Source organism: the organism of the source record quoted next, unplaced genomic scaffold (genome assembly GCF_019419815.1).
Source record: "Pyrus x bretschneideri cultivar Hongxiangsu unplaced genomic scaffold, Pyrus_bretschneideri_v1 Contig25, whole genome shotgun sequence".
Taxonomy (NCBI): Eukaryota; Viridiplantae; Streptophyta; class Magnoliopsida; order Rosales; family Rosaceae; genus Pyrus; species Pyrus x bretschneideri.
Genome location: NW_025999557.1, coordinates 2,080,001 through 2,095,641, shown reverse-complemented (window position 1 = coordinate 2,095,641; position 15,641 = coordinate 2,080,001). Strand labels below are relative to the sequence as shown.

Below are 15,641 nucleotides of genomic sequence, written 5' to 3'. Positions count from 1 at the left end.
CCTTGGGTTTCTTTTTTAACATTGAATTCACTAATTGGGCCTCTTTGTTTTAGTATTGTATGACACACCCAAATTCAAATTTAGAAAATCAGCTTATTGGACGGGCCAATCCATTTTTCCCTTGAACCACTTCTTTATATTCTGTGAGTAAAGAGATATTTTTTAGTGGAGTCGGAAAATAAGGCGACACATCATATATTATTACACAAGTAGAGATATGTTCTTCTTTCAAGTGTCTTTCTACTCATATAATGACATATGACGTATGCGTTTGAAATATAGACACATTGAACAATCTCTCCTCAGTAGATCATCAGATTTCTCTAATCTACACTAATTGGGAGTAGGGAAACAGAGAGAGAGTATGACTCAAATTTTAATCACTCAAATTAACTGACTAGAGAATACCTGGAATTTGTACTGGAGCAAATAATATATCATCATCTAGAGGAGCACTAATTAATAATTAACCTTCAAATAGTAATCCACTCATATAAGAGAATTCGACAGTAATCATCATACTCAAATTACCACACAGTAAATCTGTAACTCAAACAAAATCAACATCACAAATAGCCCACCTGTTAACAATAATGGTCCGAATTCACAGTATGTCAATGTTTCCTAAATAACATTGTTTTATTCAAGTATATATGTTTTATAATTAATTGTGCATCTCAGGTATTGAAATCTAATGGTTGGGATTCAGAAAGCATATATCATATCAATCTAAGAATAATTTGACTAGTCTAATTTTCCCTAGTACGACGTCCTTCACAACCTTAAAGAGAAGCTCCACCAACCATCGTCGTGTAAAATATGCTATATACATGCTCCTCCCGATCGACAAGTATCCTTTTTAGCATGCCAATTACGACTATTGGAAAGCTTAGAATTCCATATGGAAATCCCCATGCCGAATTCGAAACGTAATCAAAATGACATTAAACTCCCACAAGCCATCACCATATTAATGCGTTTTGGATGTGTCCTTCAATCTGCGATGACCAAAAACGGATAGATAAAAGCATAATACATTCTAAAAAATTTCGTCTGGCACCATCTAGGCCCCGCTTAACGTCGCTCAGGTGCTAGGGTTACCGCCCAATTAATCCTTAGGCGTTTAAAAATTAAGAAAGGGCGGCTAGACCCGCCTAGGCACCCACCACTTAAATCACAACTCTAACTTAGACAAAAAATATGTAACTTTCATTTTGTGTTTTATTTTATTTTAATAAATTGTAAAAGACTTGTTGAATACTTGGATGAACACTCATTATATTTTGGTTCTCGTGTTTTCATTATGTTTTAATACTTTCTAATCTATATGTCATTCGATTTTTCAATTTATGTAACCTAACACAATTATGTATTTTTTAAGTATAAACAAGTACTTATTGATAGGGTGTATAATAAGTTTACTTAAATCCGCTTCGTCTGCCTAGACCCCCACCTAGTCACTCAGGTGCTAAACCCCAATCTACCACTTGACTAGCGTCTAACGTCTTTGAAAACCTTAGTATATAATACAACACAATATTATGTAATAATCAAATTAATGAGTAATATGATCATTAGTATGTAATTCACTCTTCCACCCACTCGCATTTTTTATAAATATGGCACGATATTCATTAGCATTATGAAGCATACCTGCAAACCCGAAGATATCATGCTTTGTTTGGGCATACCGGTAAAAGGAGAATTTTAACCCGAACTAAGAGATCAAAAAGAGCACCCGCACCAAAAATTACGTAAAAAGACCATCTTCAATAAGAAGACCACCAATAAAATCGAGAAGTTTGTCAATCCGAAGGAAGTCTTATTCCATTGCCAAACCATAACGATCGAGCAAGCCTATGTGCTACTGTATAAGCCTCTCTTACCATATGTTTGTATTGAACTTATTGAGTAGGATCAAGGAATACTAGATAATGTTAGGAATACTAAAATTTAAACAAGGGTAATGTTAGGAAGACCAATAATTTAAATCAAATTTACAAATAAAATGAAATGTCACCAATAGATAATAAGCACGTTAATCAACGCTTACGTAATAATCCAATTATCAATAATTATATCATTTAATTTGCAAATTTAATTTAAAAAATTTAATCTCTCTAACATTATCCTTTAAACATGCATGCATTATGCACATAGGGATGTTGACAAGTTGTCTGTGATCTGCGAGTTTGTGACACTCTAAAAACGATGCAACCTATCCCTTACCTTACCAAGTCAAAGAAGCTGATGCCCAATATAATATGGTAATAGAAAAATCTTTCGTTAAAAATCAGGAATACAGAGACTTAAACAGTTGAAATGTTAGAAATAATATATACATGAAAAAAAAGGATAATTTATTACACATTATTGTACACTTATGTGTGTGGTAGACCGACTTCGAGGCTAAATAATGCGTTAAAATATATGGTTTATTGACGGTGGCATCTTGAAAATCCTATGGAATCTGCTTAATTGACAAAACGATGGCATGACTTTAGCATTTCTTGTTCTTTAATCACAAAGACCAATGAATAAGACGGCATCCCCCAAAACAAATTAAGTAGTTGCATCATGCATTGTTGGGTGTGTCAAAAGGAGAATTTTTCAGAGTGTGATAAATACTACTAAACGTAATAGTATAATTGGTAAAAAAAAATTAAGTTATCAACTAATTATATTATTATATTTATGTACTAAGTCATGTTTACGACATACTGAAAAAATCTTCGTGTCCAAGGGTTCAGGGTTGACATGCTTGCTCACATGAAAGCTTGCAAGATTCACGGTGTTAGTGTCCATAATTTCAACTTTGTTTAACGTGCTTGCTCACATCACGGTTGGGCTACTGGTCATCACCATCGGACATTGAATTTTCTTTTTCGTGAATAATGAATCAGCACTCGTAATTTTTGGTGCGAATATAAGATTTAAGCACTTGTTTTGATAACTTGAACCAGATAAGCGTGGCTGATAAGCAGTTGATTAAAAAACACACTTTAATAAGCCGAAAGCCACCTCCCTATAACTCCAACTTACCAATCACCTACCACTACACTACCATAAGTCAAACTAACCAAGATTGGACACATTAGAGAAATCGAAGCTGGCCAACGAGTTCGATGTAAATCTGAGAGAGATGATTCCCAAGGGGGAGCAACCGGCGGTGAAAAAAGAGAGAAATACAAATGTGAATCTGAATTTGAGCAACGGACAAACGGGGCTGCGCTACTCGGTTCAACAACCGGGTCAGTATCTGTACCCGCAGGTTTAGCGCAAAAGGATATATTTAGCGAATGAGATTAGCCACACTCCACCGTGGACAAGTCAGCATCGTGGAGTTCCAGTTGGAAAGGGAGTGTGCCTCGTGCCTATCATGTCAATAGTTCATTAATAGACAAATTGGCAGACAACGAAACAATGTCTAACATTGCAACAAATTCGTAAGTTGATGTATGACATTGTAATTTTCTCTATTTTATTTTTATTGTGCCTGACACATCATCATTTAACGGTTAGATTGATAAAAAAAAATTAATGGATGTCTGAAATTGCAATGAATTATAAGTTGATGTATGACAATATTTAAAAGATAAGGTTTGAGTTTATTAGATGATCCAAAATTAAAGTGGTAAAATATAATTTATTCTTAGTTCTTTGTATGTAATCACTTCTACCCATACTCTCATTCTTTTAATATGGTACAATATTCATTAGCATTATGAAGCATGCGTACAAAGAGAATTTCAACCCAAAAAATAAAAAAAGAGCACCAAATTACATAAAAAGACTATCTTCTATAAGAAGACCGACAATAAAATCGAGAAGTTTCTCAATTCAAAGAAAGTCTTATTCCATCATCAAATCATATCAAACAAGCTTATGTGGTACCCGATTAGCCTCTCTTATCATATGTTTGTATTGAACTTGCTAGATACAATCAAGGAAAACTTCATGCATTATTTAAACATGCATGCATTATGGATATAGGGGTACTAAGAGGCGGATGGAAGTAGGGATCAAGATCGTCCTAGGATCATTTAAAGTCTGAAAAATATATTTGCGAAGATCTTTTGAGGATCCTCCCAATGTTTAGTACTGGTTCTTTTTGTGCTTACTAAATATTTAATGTAATGCATATTAGTCTAGACAGGTTGTATCAACAATACTCAACAAATTTTCTCTACATCAATTATCAGGTTCCTTTGTCATATGCCGCTATCTATTGACATGTATGCAACATAGTTTGATTGATGACAACACACCCACAAAGCATTCAACAAAATACTTAATGATAAGCTGAATTTTTTTTTATGCACTTCGCACTGTGTTTCTATCTAAAAAACTTATATTTACCTTGGTACCTAAAGTTTAAATCCTAAATCTGCGATTGTCTATGATTTTGTGAGTTTGTGACTCTTAATAAACGGTGCAACTTATCATCTTACTTCTCAAGTCAAAGAAGCTGATCCCATCATCCCAATAATGCATTAAAATATAACATAAAAATCAGGAATTCACAATCAGAGACTTAATAGTTGAAATGCTAGAAATAAATATATACATCATAATTTTTTATACATTTGTACAATTATCTTTGTGGTATACCGACTTTGAGGCTAAATGATGCATAAAATATAGAGAAAACTAATGAAAATGAATTGAAAACTTTGAGTTTAACTAAAATGACAACAAAGTGCTGTAAGTGAATAGTACCATGAGTGACTTTTTAAAGTAAAAATGTCTTTAACGTTAAAAGTGAACAATTCCAAAAATGCTTAGTTAAAACTCTCTAATGGCATCTTCAAAATCCCATGGAATGTGCTGAATTGACAAAACGATGGCATGACTTTAACATTTCTTGTTCTTTAATCTCAAAAACCAATGAATAAGACGGCATCCCCAAAACAAATTAAGTACCTGGCATCATGGATTGTCGGGTTTTGTGTCAAAAACACAGATCGATATATTAAGTATAATAATACAATGGTTAGAATTTTTTTTTATTTAAGTTTTTAATCAATTCTATTATAATACTAGTTGTATCTTACTGTGTTTCTGGCACACTTAAATACTCTCGTGTCAAAGGGTTCGGGGTTGACGTACGCGGTATGCCCCATGAAAGCTTGCAAGATTCACGGTGTTACTGTCCATATTTCCAACTTTTGTTCTACCAAACGTGCTTGCTCCCATCACGGTGGGGCTACTGGCCTTCACTATCGGCTTTGATTTTTCTTTTTCGTTAGTATTAAATAAGCACTCGTATTTTTTGGTGCGAATATAAGGACTTGTGTTTGATAACTTGTCAACCAAGTAAGAGTGGTTGATAAGCAGTTGATTGATTAAACACACACTTTTATAAGCCATAACTGCAACTTATCAATCGACTGGACCTAGTGACGTGCACTGCCAGAAGTCAAACTCTTAGAACGACGATTGGAGATTATTAGAAATGCTTGCATCTAGCAGTTACGAAAAGTCACAAGTTTGACGATTTATTTTCAAAAAATGAGAGCCCCCTAATAACAAATTTATTTTTAGTTTTTATCTTTAGCATTAGGTAGAGAGAAAATACATTGGAAATTCAAATGAGGAATGAATAAGAAGTATGAGACAAACTGAATGGAGGTACGTAATTGGAACAACTCAAAATTGTTTTCAATTTTTTGTTTTTAATTTTCACTTTTGTATCATTCGTGCACATTTTTTTTTTCTCACTTTTCATCCATCATCTCTTTTTTCACTCTTTTTTATTTCTCATTTTTTTTAAATTCTTTTCTCATAAAAATACAAAATAAAAATGAAATAGTCATAGTAAACAGACTGTGAGGTTTTTGAACAATATAAAGACAATATCGATCGAGCAAACGTTTATTGAAGTAAATATTTCACTCTTCCAATATAATGAATCTTTGCAAACAAATCATTAGTTTATATATTTGCATAAAATTTTCTTTATCTTTAATCAGTCGCTTCAATATAAAAGTCAATTTATAATTTTTAGTCAAGTAAAATGACTTCTTGAATGTTTATGTATTGTTCTTACGTAGTAACTTGGGCTCCATAACATGTGAATGTCACCTTAAATAAGTAATTTGGACTTCACACGTCGACAACATTGCTCAAATATCATGCATAAAATTGAGGTTTCACTATAAAATCAAATAGCAACATAGAAAGTAACTCAACTACTTATAACATACATGCAAAATCAATTCTTTCCTCAATATGAAATTCATATACTCACGATACGTAATGCTAAATGGGTATTTTGTACAAAAACAATATATGATGAGTGGAGTAAATTAATTGGAGTTGGTAACTGAACCACTCTTCACATGTTATAAGATGTTCCAACATCAAACCACATGGTAAAGATGGAAGCATGATCCCAAACCGAATCACATGATATTGTGCACGATTGATGTGCCCATAACCTGATTACTTGGATCATGTTGTTGAACACAATTCATCACACAAATAAAAAAATGGCATGCAGTTGAGACTCTCATGCGCAAGCATACGTTCATAGAATAATCATACAAAATTACATGAATACAATAATTTTCAGTTGAGCAGACATTGTGCGCATGCTCTTGTATGCGTATGTGTCGACAATATTATTATAAACTGTCTTATTTATTCAGTTCAATTGAGTAGAATATTAAGCCCATTCATATAAAAGTATTTCTATAGACTAATGTGGAGGCTCATCTGGTTTATCTATGTTAAAAGAGAAAAAAAGTTTCCAGATAGAATGTATATTTACTTTCAATTCACTGCGTTCTACGTTAAACTTTTTAAATATTGCCCCTTATATTTTGATTTATTTTAAGTGATGAACAATGACGAAACAATTTTGGAAGGTTGTGCATTTGGAGGGTAATCACTTGTAATTTTAATAATGCTCACAATTTTTTCTTTGATGATATTTTCTTTCAGTTATGTATGAAAGGGATAATAGCATTTTCATTGATTTTTTATTGACAAAAAGTGTTATGTTATTAATAAATAGTGTAGACAGATATTTGGTCAAAAGCCCTTATTCTTCTTCGTTTTGAAAATATGTCAGGCGATGAGTTAGGGCCTAGCACCTAAGCGGTTAGGGGGCCTAGATGAATTAGGCGGATTTGAGTAAATCTATACTTATAAAAAATACATAATCATATTGAGATATGCAAATTACAAAATCAAATGACATATAAACTAATGTATCATAACATATTGAAAATATTAGGAATAAGCATATGATGAGTGTTCATCCAAGTATTCAACAAGTCTCCTACAATTTGTTGAACCAAAATAAAAGTTATTGATTTTATGTCTGAGTAAGAGTCACGACCTAGACAAGTGCCTAAGTAGGTTTAGGTGGGCAAGGCACATACCAAAGGAGGTATGGACGTTATTTCTTAATTTTCAAAAGCCTAAGGTTTAAACGAGACAGTGACCAACCACCTAGCACTTAGGCTAGTCTTAAGCGGCGTTAGACGGAAATTTTTAAAATCGTGACTCTAATTTTATATGCATTAACAAGCACCTTTTGTAGTTTTCCATTTTTCGTTTGTGATGAACAAGCTAGACTCTAATATGATAAAAGAATAATAATTAAACTAATTCATGTTGCACGATAACATGCACACGGAATAGTTTATTTTAAAATAGTTTCACTTGACAGTCTACATTACTTTGCACCATCGTCCCATTTGAGATCCACATCAGTTTAAAAAAAATAAAAAATACACGTACCAAACTGCCACATCGAATAAAATATATATATACGTATGTATGTATATATATTTTTAACAAAAGATATTATATAAAAAATAAGATATCGATGAGTCCACAACTCACCGTTTTTAACAACTAACCCCAAGATTTAGGGTTGGTTTGGTATTGCTGTGCTTTGAAAAAAAAACTGTTTTTGCTGTGCTTTGAGAATAAGCAGCTGTGAAATAAAGCAGTAGAATGTTTGGTAAACTTTTTTGTAGGAATGCTTTTGAAAAAAAAAAGCAGTATTATAGTGTTTAGTAAACTTTTATGTAAAACAGATGTGAAAAAAAGCAAGTTTTTCAAAGTTAGGTTTTGCAGCTTCTTGTTTTTGGCTTTTTTTCACCCAGAACTGTGAAAAAAAGCTAAAGCTGAATGTTTACCAAATACAAAAATAACTCCCAGCTTTTTTTTATATTAGTTTTTTTCAGAATCATCTCAGTACCAAACCAAGGCTTAATCTATTGAACGAGATGCAACGATTTTAGTGGGTTAAAAATATTTTCCTATTTTTTATTAAGTCATTTCAAGAAAATGAGAAACCCTTTTTTCTATTCATTTTTCTACTTTTTCAATTTTACAGAAAAGCAATATATTGACGTTGAAAACTATTCTCGCAATGGAAAGTACACAAATTGTCCACGAAAACAATTACAGCATCTTTGATTGGATATTCCACACTCGCAACACCGGCCACTCCTAAGTGGGGTCAACTTCGAAGTGAGAGAGGGAGAGAGGAGAGAGAGAGGGGACATGAACAGTTGAATAGTAAATAAGCGAAGTCAAGTATGCCGAAGGGTGAAGCGTGTCAGCGACGGTGAGAGCGGTAATAAACAAACCAAACTCGTGAAATCGCAGGCCCAGACACTTTCTATATATACTCACTCCCACCCCTTCTTTGGGATCTCACAGCTCTCACTCTTTCTCCCTGGTTCATTGATCCCACTTTTCGTCTTCGTCTTCTTGCTGAAAATCCAAACTTCCCCAGATTCAGGTACCCCATGTTATTATTGTTATATTTGTCGACAACAAAATACTCGATCATTCTTATCTGGGTCATAAAAAAACCAGCTTTGGTCTCAATGAATGGTGTGTTTGGTATGCACAATCTCCACACTGCACGTGGCTTCTGCCCGTTGATTCCTACATTTTTCAGGCTCTAGTTTTCTGGGTCCTGATCAGAATTTTGTGCCATTGTGTTTCGATTCAATCCGAGATTTCAGGCTCATATGTTCAAATTTTCAGTTTTTTTGGGGTTTTTATTATTTTTCAAGTTCTGAATTTTTGTACTTTTTGTGGTGGGTTAGTTGTCCACAGAGTGAGGATCTGTGGGGAGCAATGGCTAACAGGAATCTGGAGAAGATGGCGTCCATTGACGCGCAGCTTCGGCTTCTGGTTCCGGCCAAAGTGAGCGAGGACGACAAGCTGGTGGAATACGATGCTCTGCTTCTGGATCGGTTTCTAGATATTCTTCAGGATTTACATGGGGAGGATCTCAGGGAAACGGTGAGTTTTTCGGGTTCGATTAGCTGTGAAATTGATTTTGATCGGTTTGTGATGTTCAATCTTGATTTTGGTTGGTACCCGTGATGCAAAACACTTGAATTTGTGATTAGAATTGGCTGCATTTATATTATATTGCTAAAAGTATGGAACTTTGTGTGTGAATTTGAAAACCCATTTCAAATTTGTATGAACCCTTTGATTTTAGTGGATTTAGGGATCCTTTAAGGAACGTACAAATCTCTGTTTTCGATAGAAATCTTCATTTTATGGGAACCCAAATTCTGTTCACGATATTTTAATCAATAGTTTTCTAGGCTCAGTTTGGGATGTTTGATTTGGTCAATGCCTATGATCCAAAGCAATTGAATTTGCTAGTGGAAGTTTGAAATTTGTATTGTATTTAACAATCTATTTAGATATTTTAATCAACAATTTTTAGGCTGTTGGTAGATTGTTTAATGATTCATGAGAGATCCCCAGTGGCTTGAGTTTGAGCTCTTCAGTCGGTTGTGGCTTGGATTGGAGAAAAGACAAAAGGAGTCATTAATGTTGTTAGTTTTGAGTCGAAACTGATTGTGGTGAGTGTTATGAGTTGCACGATTATGGAACACTAACGTCATTTGTGACGTTTATGTTTGTACAGGTTCAAGCGTGTTATGAGCTTTCTGCTGAGTATGAAGGAAAGCATGACCCAAAAAAGCTCTCAGAGCTTGGAAATGTATTAACAAGTTTGGACCCAGGTGATTCTATTGTTATTGCAAAATCCTTCGCCCACATGCTTAGCTTGGCCAACTTGGCTGAGGAGGTCCAGATTGCTTACCGCAGACGACAAAAGCTGAAAAAGGGTGACTTTGCTGATGAAAATTCCGCAACGACTGAATCAGACATCGAAGAAACTCTCAAGAGGCTTGTGGGGGATCTCAAAAAGTCTCCCCAAGAGGTTTTTGATGCTCTTAAAAATCAGACTGTTGATCTGGTCCTCACTGCTCATCCTACACAATCAGTTCGTAGATCCTTACTTCAGAAGCATGGAAGGTGTGCTCTTGAACTACTACTACTACTACAATCTGCATCTTTGACTTTTGTTTGTAGAGACTCGTGTCGTGCAGATTTATGGCTTAGATTCTTATGGCTCTCTCTCTCTTGGACACTCACATTTGTTCAGGATTCGGAATTGTTTAACCCAGTTGTACGCCAAAGACATTACTCCTGATGATAAGCAGGAGATTGATGAGGCACTTCAGAGAGAGGTAGCCATTTTACTTATTCATGTGTACTATCAATATCTTGATTTTATTGACGTGAGCATTAAAAAATGACTTTTGTCCACATATGCATTTCTGAGAATATGTTTGACTCCCATAAAGTGCATTTTCGTCAATTTGAAATTCAGGTAGATTCAAAAGTGGCAAGATTTTCCAAATATTATGTTTACATGAGACAATCCGGAAGGATATTCTAAGTCCTTTAGAATTTGAGCTTGAGCTTGAAATGAAATCCGTTGTCAACTATTCTCCTTCATGTTGGGTTTTCAATTTATGTAGATCCAAGCTGCATTTCGTACGGATGAGATCCGAAGAACAGCTCCCACACCACAAGATGAGATGAGAGCAGGGATGAGCTATTTCCATGAAACAATTTGGAAGGGTGTTCCAAAGTTCCTACGTCGTGTTGACACAGCTTTGAAGAATATTGGGATTGACGAACGTGTTCCCCATAATGCCCCACTTATTCAGTTTTCTTCTTGGATGGGTGGTGATCGTGATGGTATGACTCCTGTTCAGTAACATGAATTGTGCTATCTTGAATGTATGATATATGTGCTGGCTTGTGTGCTTCTGCGCATCTTTCACTAATTTGGATTAACATCTTCTTTCATGGGAGCAGGCAATCCAAGAGTAACTCCTGAGGTAACAAGGGATGTTTGCCTACTAGCTAGAATGATGGCTGCAAACTTGTACTATTCTCAGATAGAGGATCTTATGTTTGAGGTACCTGAAAAAGCATCTTGAAATTGTGTTTGAGGAGTTTCGCTTACTCATTGAAGTGGTTGTTAGGTTTTGGTTTGAGTGGGGTGTTTGTTGCTTTACTATGTTAGTCTCTGCATTTTGCTAATTTCTTTTCTTTTCTGGCAGTTGTCTATGTGGCGGTGCAATGATGAACTCCGTGTTCGTGCAGATGTAGTACTTCACAGATCCACGAGGAGAGATGCAAAGCATTACATAGGTAATCATACTTCTATTGTGGTTGGTCCCTTGATACGATTTTTAAAATTACGTCCTGTGCTGCATTTTCTTAATGAGAAGTAGAGTGAAACTGTTTACATGATGGATTTAAGGAAACTTGAATGATGTATACCTTACACGTCATGCTATAATATACTTCTTCCAACATTTTTCATAAATATTGACTAATAAACAGGTGCACAATGTACTGTCCGAGTAAAATTTTACACTAAGTAAAGCCTTAATAAAACAAGCTTATACTAATATTTTAGAGCGCCACAACCATAAATTGCTGCAGTAACACAATGGCAACAAACCTTAGATCTAGTTTCACTGGCTGAGATACTCTGGAGAAAAAGGAAAATCGGTTTGTATATTCGGCCTTAAAGTTTACATCAGTATTTGAAGATAGCATGTGAATTGCAGTCATATGTTGGATTACAGTTATAGTTAAACTTTTTCCAGTCTTATTCTTCAGTGCATCCAATTTAGAGAACTTGCTTTTGTAAACCATAAAGGCAGATGACCTTTAATATTTAGGAATACCATTTAAAGGATCTACATCCTGTTCACTGTTCAGGCTTCCCAAAGGAATACCTACTGTTGTAGACCAAGAAAACAAGCACAAAGTTTTCCCTCCAATACTTACGGTTTTCCATTCATGCCTTCTAATTTGGCGAACATTGTGCTTCTTGTGATACTTATTGCCTTTGTTTCTCAATTCAGAATTTTGGAAGCAAGTTCCTCCAAATGAACCCTACCGTGTGATTCTCGGTGATGTAAGGGATAAGCTTTATCATACACGTGAACGTTCTCGTCAGTTGTTAGCCACTGGACACTCTGACATTCCAGAGGAGGCAACACTGATTAGTGTCGAGCAGGTACTGCCATTCTTAAGTAATTGTATGATCCATCAGATACAGTGTCATAATATATATTGCCCCTTTATTCTCATTTGGTTAATCGATTGTAAGCCTAACTGTGATTTAAATTGTGTGTAGTTCTTGGAACCTCTCGAACTTTGTTACAGATCACTCTGCTCTTGCGGTGACCGGGCAATTGCTGATGGATCACTTCTTGATTTCTTAAGGCAAGTGTCCACCTTTGGACTTTCACTTGTGAAGCTCGACATTAGGCAAGAATCTGACAGGCATACTGATGTGATCGATGCCATCACCAAGCATCTGGAAATTGGTTCCTATCGTGAGTGGTCTGAAGAACGCCGTCAGGAGTGGCTTTTATCTGAACTATGTGGCAAGCGCCCACTGTTTGGCCCTGACCTTCCAAAAACGGAAGAAATTTCTGATGTTTTGGACACATTACATGTGATATCAGAACTTCCATCTGATAACTTTGGAGCATACATCATATCAATGGCGACTGCTCCATCTGATGTGCTTGCAGTTGAGCTCCTGCAACGTGAATGCCATGTGAAGAAACCACTGAGAGTTGTTCCACTGTTTGAGAAGCTTGCAGATCTGGAGGCTGCTCCTGCTGCTTTGGCTCGGCTTTTCTCAATTGATTGGTACAGAGAGCGAATCAATGGAAAGCAAGAAGTCATGATTGGGTACTCAGATTCTGGCAAAGATGCTGGGCGTTTCTCTGCAGCATGGCAGTTATATAAGGCACAGGAGGAGCTTATAAACGTTGCTAAGAAATTTGGTGTGAAGCTAACTATGTTCCATGGTCGTGGTGGCACTGTTGGAAGGGGAGGTGGGCCCACCCATCTTGCCATTTTGTCTCAACCACCAGATACGATTCATGGTTCACTCCGTGTCACTGTCCAAGGTGAAGTTATTGAACAGTCGTTTGGAGAGGAGCTCTTGTGTTTTAGAACACTCCAGCGTTTCACCGCTGCTACATTAGAGCATGGAATGCATACGCCAGTTTCACCAAAACCGGAATGGCGTGCACTTATGGACGAAATGGCTGTTGTAGCTACAGAGGACTATCGTTCCATTGTTTTCCAAGAACCCCGATTTGTCGAGTACTTCCGTCTTGTAAGCATTTGATACTTTACTTTAATTACAATAGTTTTTCTGCTCTGATTATTTTCGATGTAATGACCATTGCGTACTTGTGATCCAGGCTACACCGGAGCTGGAGTATGGTCGGATGAACATTGGCAGTCGCCCCTCAAAGCGAAAGCCTAGTGGAGGCATTGAGTCCCTTCGTGCAATCCCATGGATTTTCGCCTGGACACAAACAAGGTTCCATCTTCCAGTGTGGTTAGGCTTCGGAGCAGCCTTCAGACATGTCATTAAGAAGGACATTAAGAATCTTCACATGCTGCAAGAGATGTACAACCAATGGCCCTTCTTCAGGGTCACTATTGATTTGGTTGAAATGGTGTTTGCCAAGGGAAACCCCGGAATAGCTGCGTTATATGATAAACTCCTTGTTTCGGAAGACCTATGGTCATTTGGAGAGCTATTACGGTCCAACTATGAAGAAACCAAGAACTTTCTGTTACAGGTAAAATCTTCGACTTTGAGAGAACACCTATGAAATTTTGAGTACATCATAAAACATTGAGTAGTTCATAGTTGTATACCAAACGAACAATGAAGAAATTCATCAGTTTTCTCGGAGCATTTGTCGTGATTTGAAACTGCATGAAATAAATTGACGTTTGCCTTTTTCCCTTGGTAGATTGCTGGACACAAGGATCTTCTCGAAGGTGACCCGCACTTGAAGCAAAGACTCCGCCTGCGTGATTCATACATCACAACCCTCAATGTTTGCCAAGCATATACACTGAAACGGATCCGTGATCCAAACTTTCACGTGACATTGCGGCCACACATCTCAAAGGAAATCAACGAAACAAGCAAGCCGGCTAATGAACTTGTCAAGCTGAACCCGACAAGCGAGTACGCGCCTGGTCTGGAGGACACCCTCATCTTGACAATGAAGGGTATTGCTGCCGGCTTACAGAACACCGGTTAAACGTGTATTTCTGCTCTTTTCGTTATGTTTTTCTGCTTTCGAGAGACGGGTTGTGTCCCGAAAAAACTGAGTTAAATTTACCCGAAAGTGGATGATGCCTTTTAATCATCCACCATAAGGCCAGATATTTGAGCGAACTTGTTTAAGTTCTGTGATCAGATTGCTGTGCAGAATAACTAGTGCCAGCATTGTTATTGTTGGCACAAAATTAAGTAATCACTGAGTGGAACTGTTTTGTTGTGTTTCAATGCAAAATGGCATTTATGTGCTTCATGTTTCATGGCTTGGTTTCTTGACCATCAAATAATTCGAACTTTAAATTCCAAGGATTGTTTTTACACAAACGCAAAGAAGTAAAATGTCGCTTGTATAAAAATTAAAATTATCTACTGAATGTATACATAAGCGAACAATAACAGATAGAAATGTCTCACGCCTAAGACTAAATCCAATCCTAGGCCAAATGATATTTTTTAGGTTTTATTCCTCTCTCAAACTCAATCCAACCCAACCCAACCCATGCTAAGACCTTCTCCAAACCTAGGCTATTTGCTAAATTTCCCCCCCCAAACACCATCCAACCCAAGCTAAAACATTAGGCTAAAAGCCAAATTCCCCCCAAACACGCGTGGACTTGCATCAAATTGGCCCAGTCTCGGCCCGCTCACTCACGGACGCACCCCACGTGGGCTGCTTGCAATCACGTCCCGACAGCGTGGGGGCCCACTGTCAGGGCCATGTCGGCCACTTCTCCAAGCCCAATGGTTCTTTTCCACATCCGACGGCCATCATTTAAGGACTGTTGGTTGATCCAACGGTCCAGATTCAAATTTCATTTTAAAAAAAAAAAACATGTTATTTTAAAATACATTGAATCCATTAGCTGAGATCGAATATAATCAAATCTAACGGTAAAAAAAAAAAAAAAAAAAAAAAAAAAAGATCTAACAGCCCAAATTTAAATCCAACAGCTAAAATAATTAAAAAAAATTTATTTAACTCAAAATTTACCCAAAAACTCTATAAATACCTATGTATTTGTTTAAACATCCACACAAAACTCAAATTTCTCCTACAATTCTTCTAATTTCTCATAATTGGACCTTTGAGGAAGATGTTGTTTTATGCTTGGCATGAGTTTCTGTTAGCGAAGATGATGCAGTTGACACAAATCAAAATAAAAAGGTTTTG

The 15,641-nt window shown here is 36.3% G+C and overlaps 1 protein-coding gene across 1 annotated transcript; it reads left to right on the top strand.

The window, feature by feature from the left end:
- The first annotated feature begins 8,602 nt into the window (after nt 1–8,602).
- On the top strand, nt 8,603–14,730 carry LOC103932207 (phosphoenolpyruvate carboxylase, housekeeping isozyme). Its single transcript, XM_009341762.3, has 11 exons — nt 8,603–8,764; nt 9,078–9,276; nt 9,920–10,311; nt 10,442–10,526; nt 10,821–11,043; nt 11,164–11,267; nt 11,412–11,502; nt 12,228–12,382; nt 12,503–13,501; nt 13,590–13,976; nt 14,154–14,730. Exons 2-11 carry the CDS (start codon nt 9,109–9,111, stop codon nt 14,448–14,450), a joined length of 2,901 nt encoding a protein of 966 aa, XP_009340037.1. The 5' UTR covers nt 8,603–8,764; nt 9,078–9,108; the 3' UTR covers nt 14,451–14,730.
- Nucleotides 14,731–15,641: the final 911 nt, after the last annotated feature.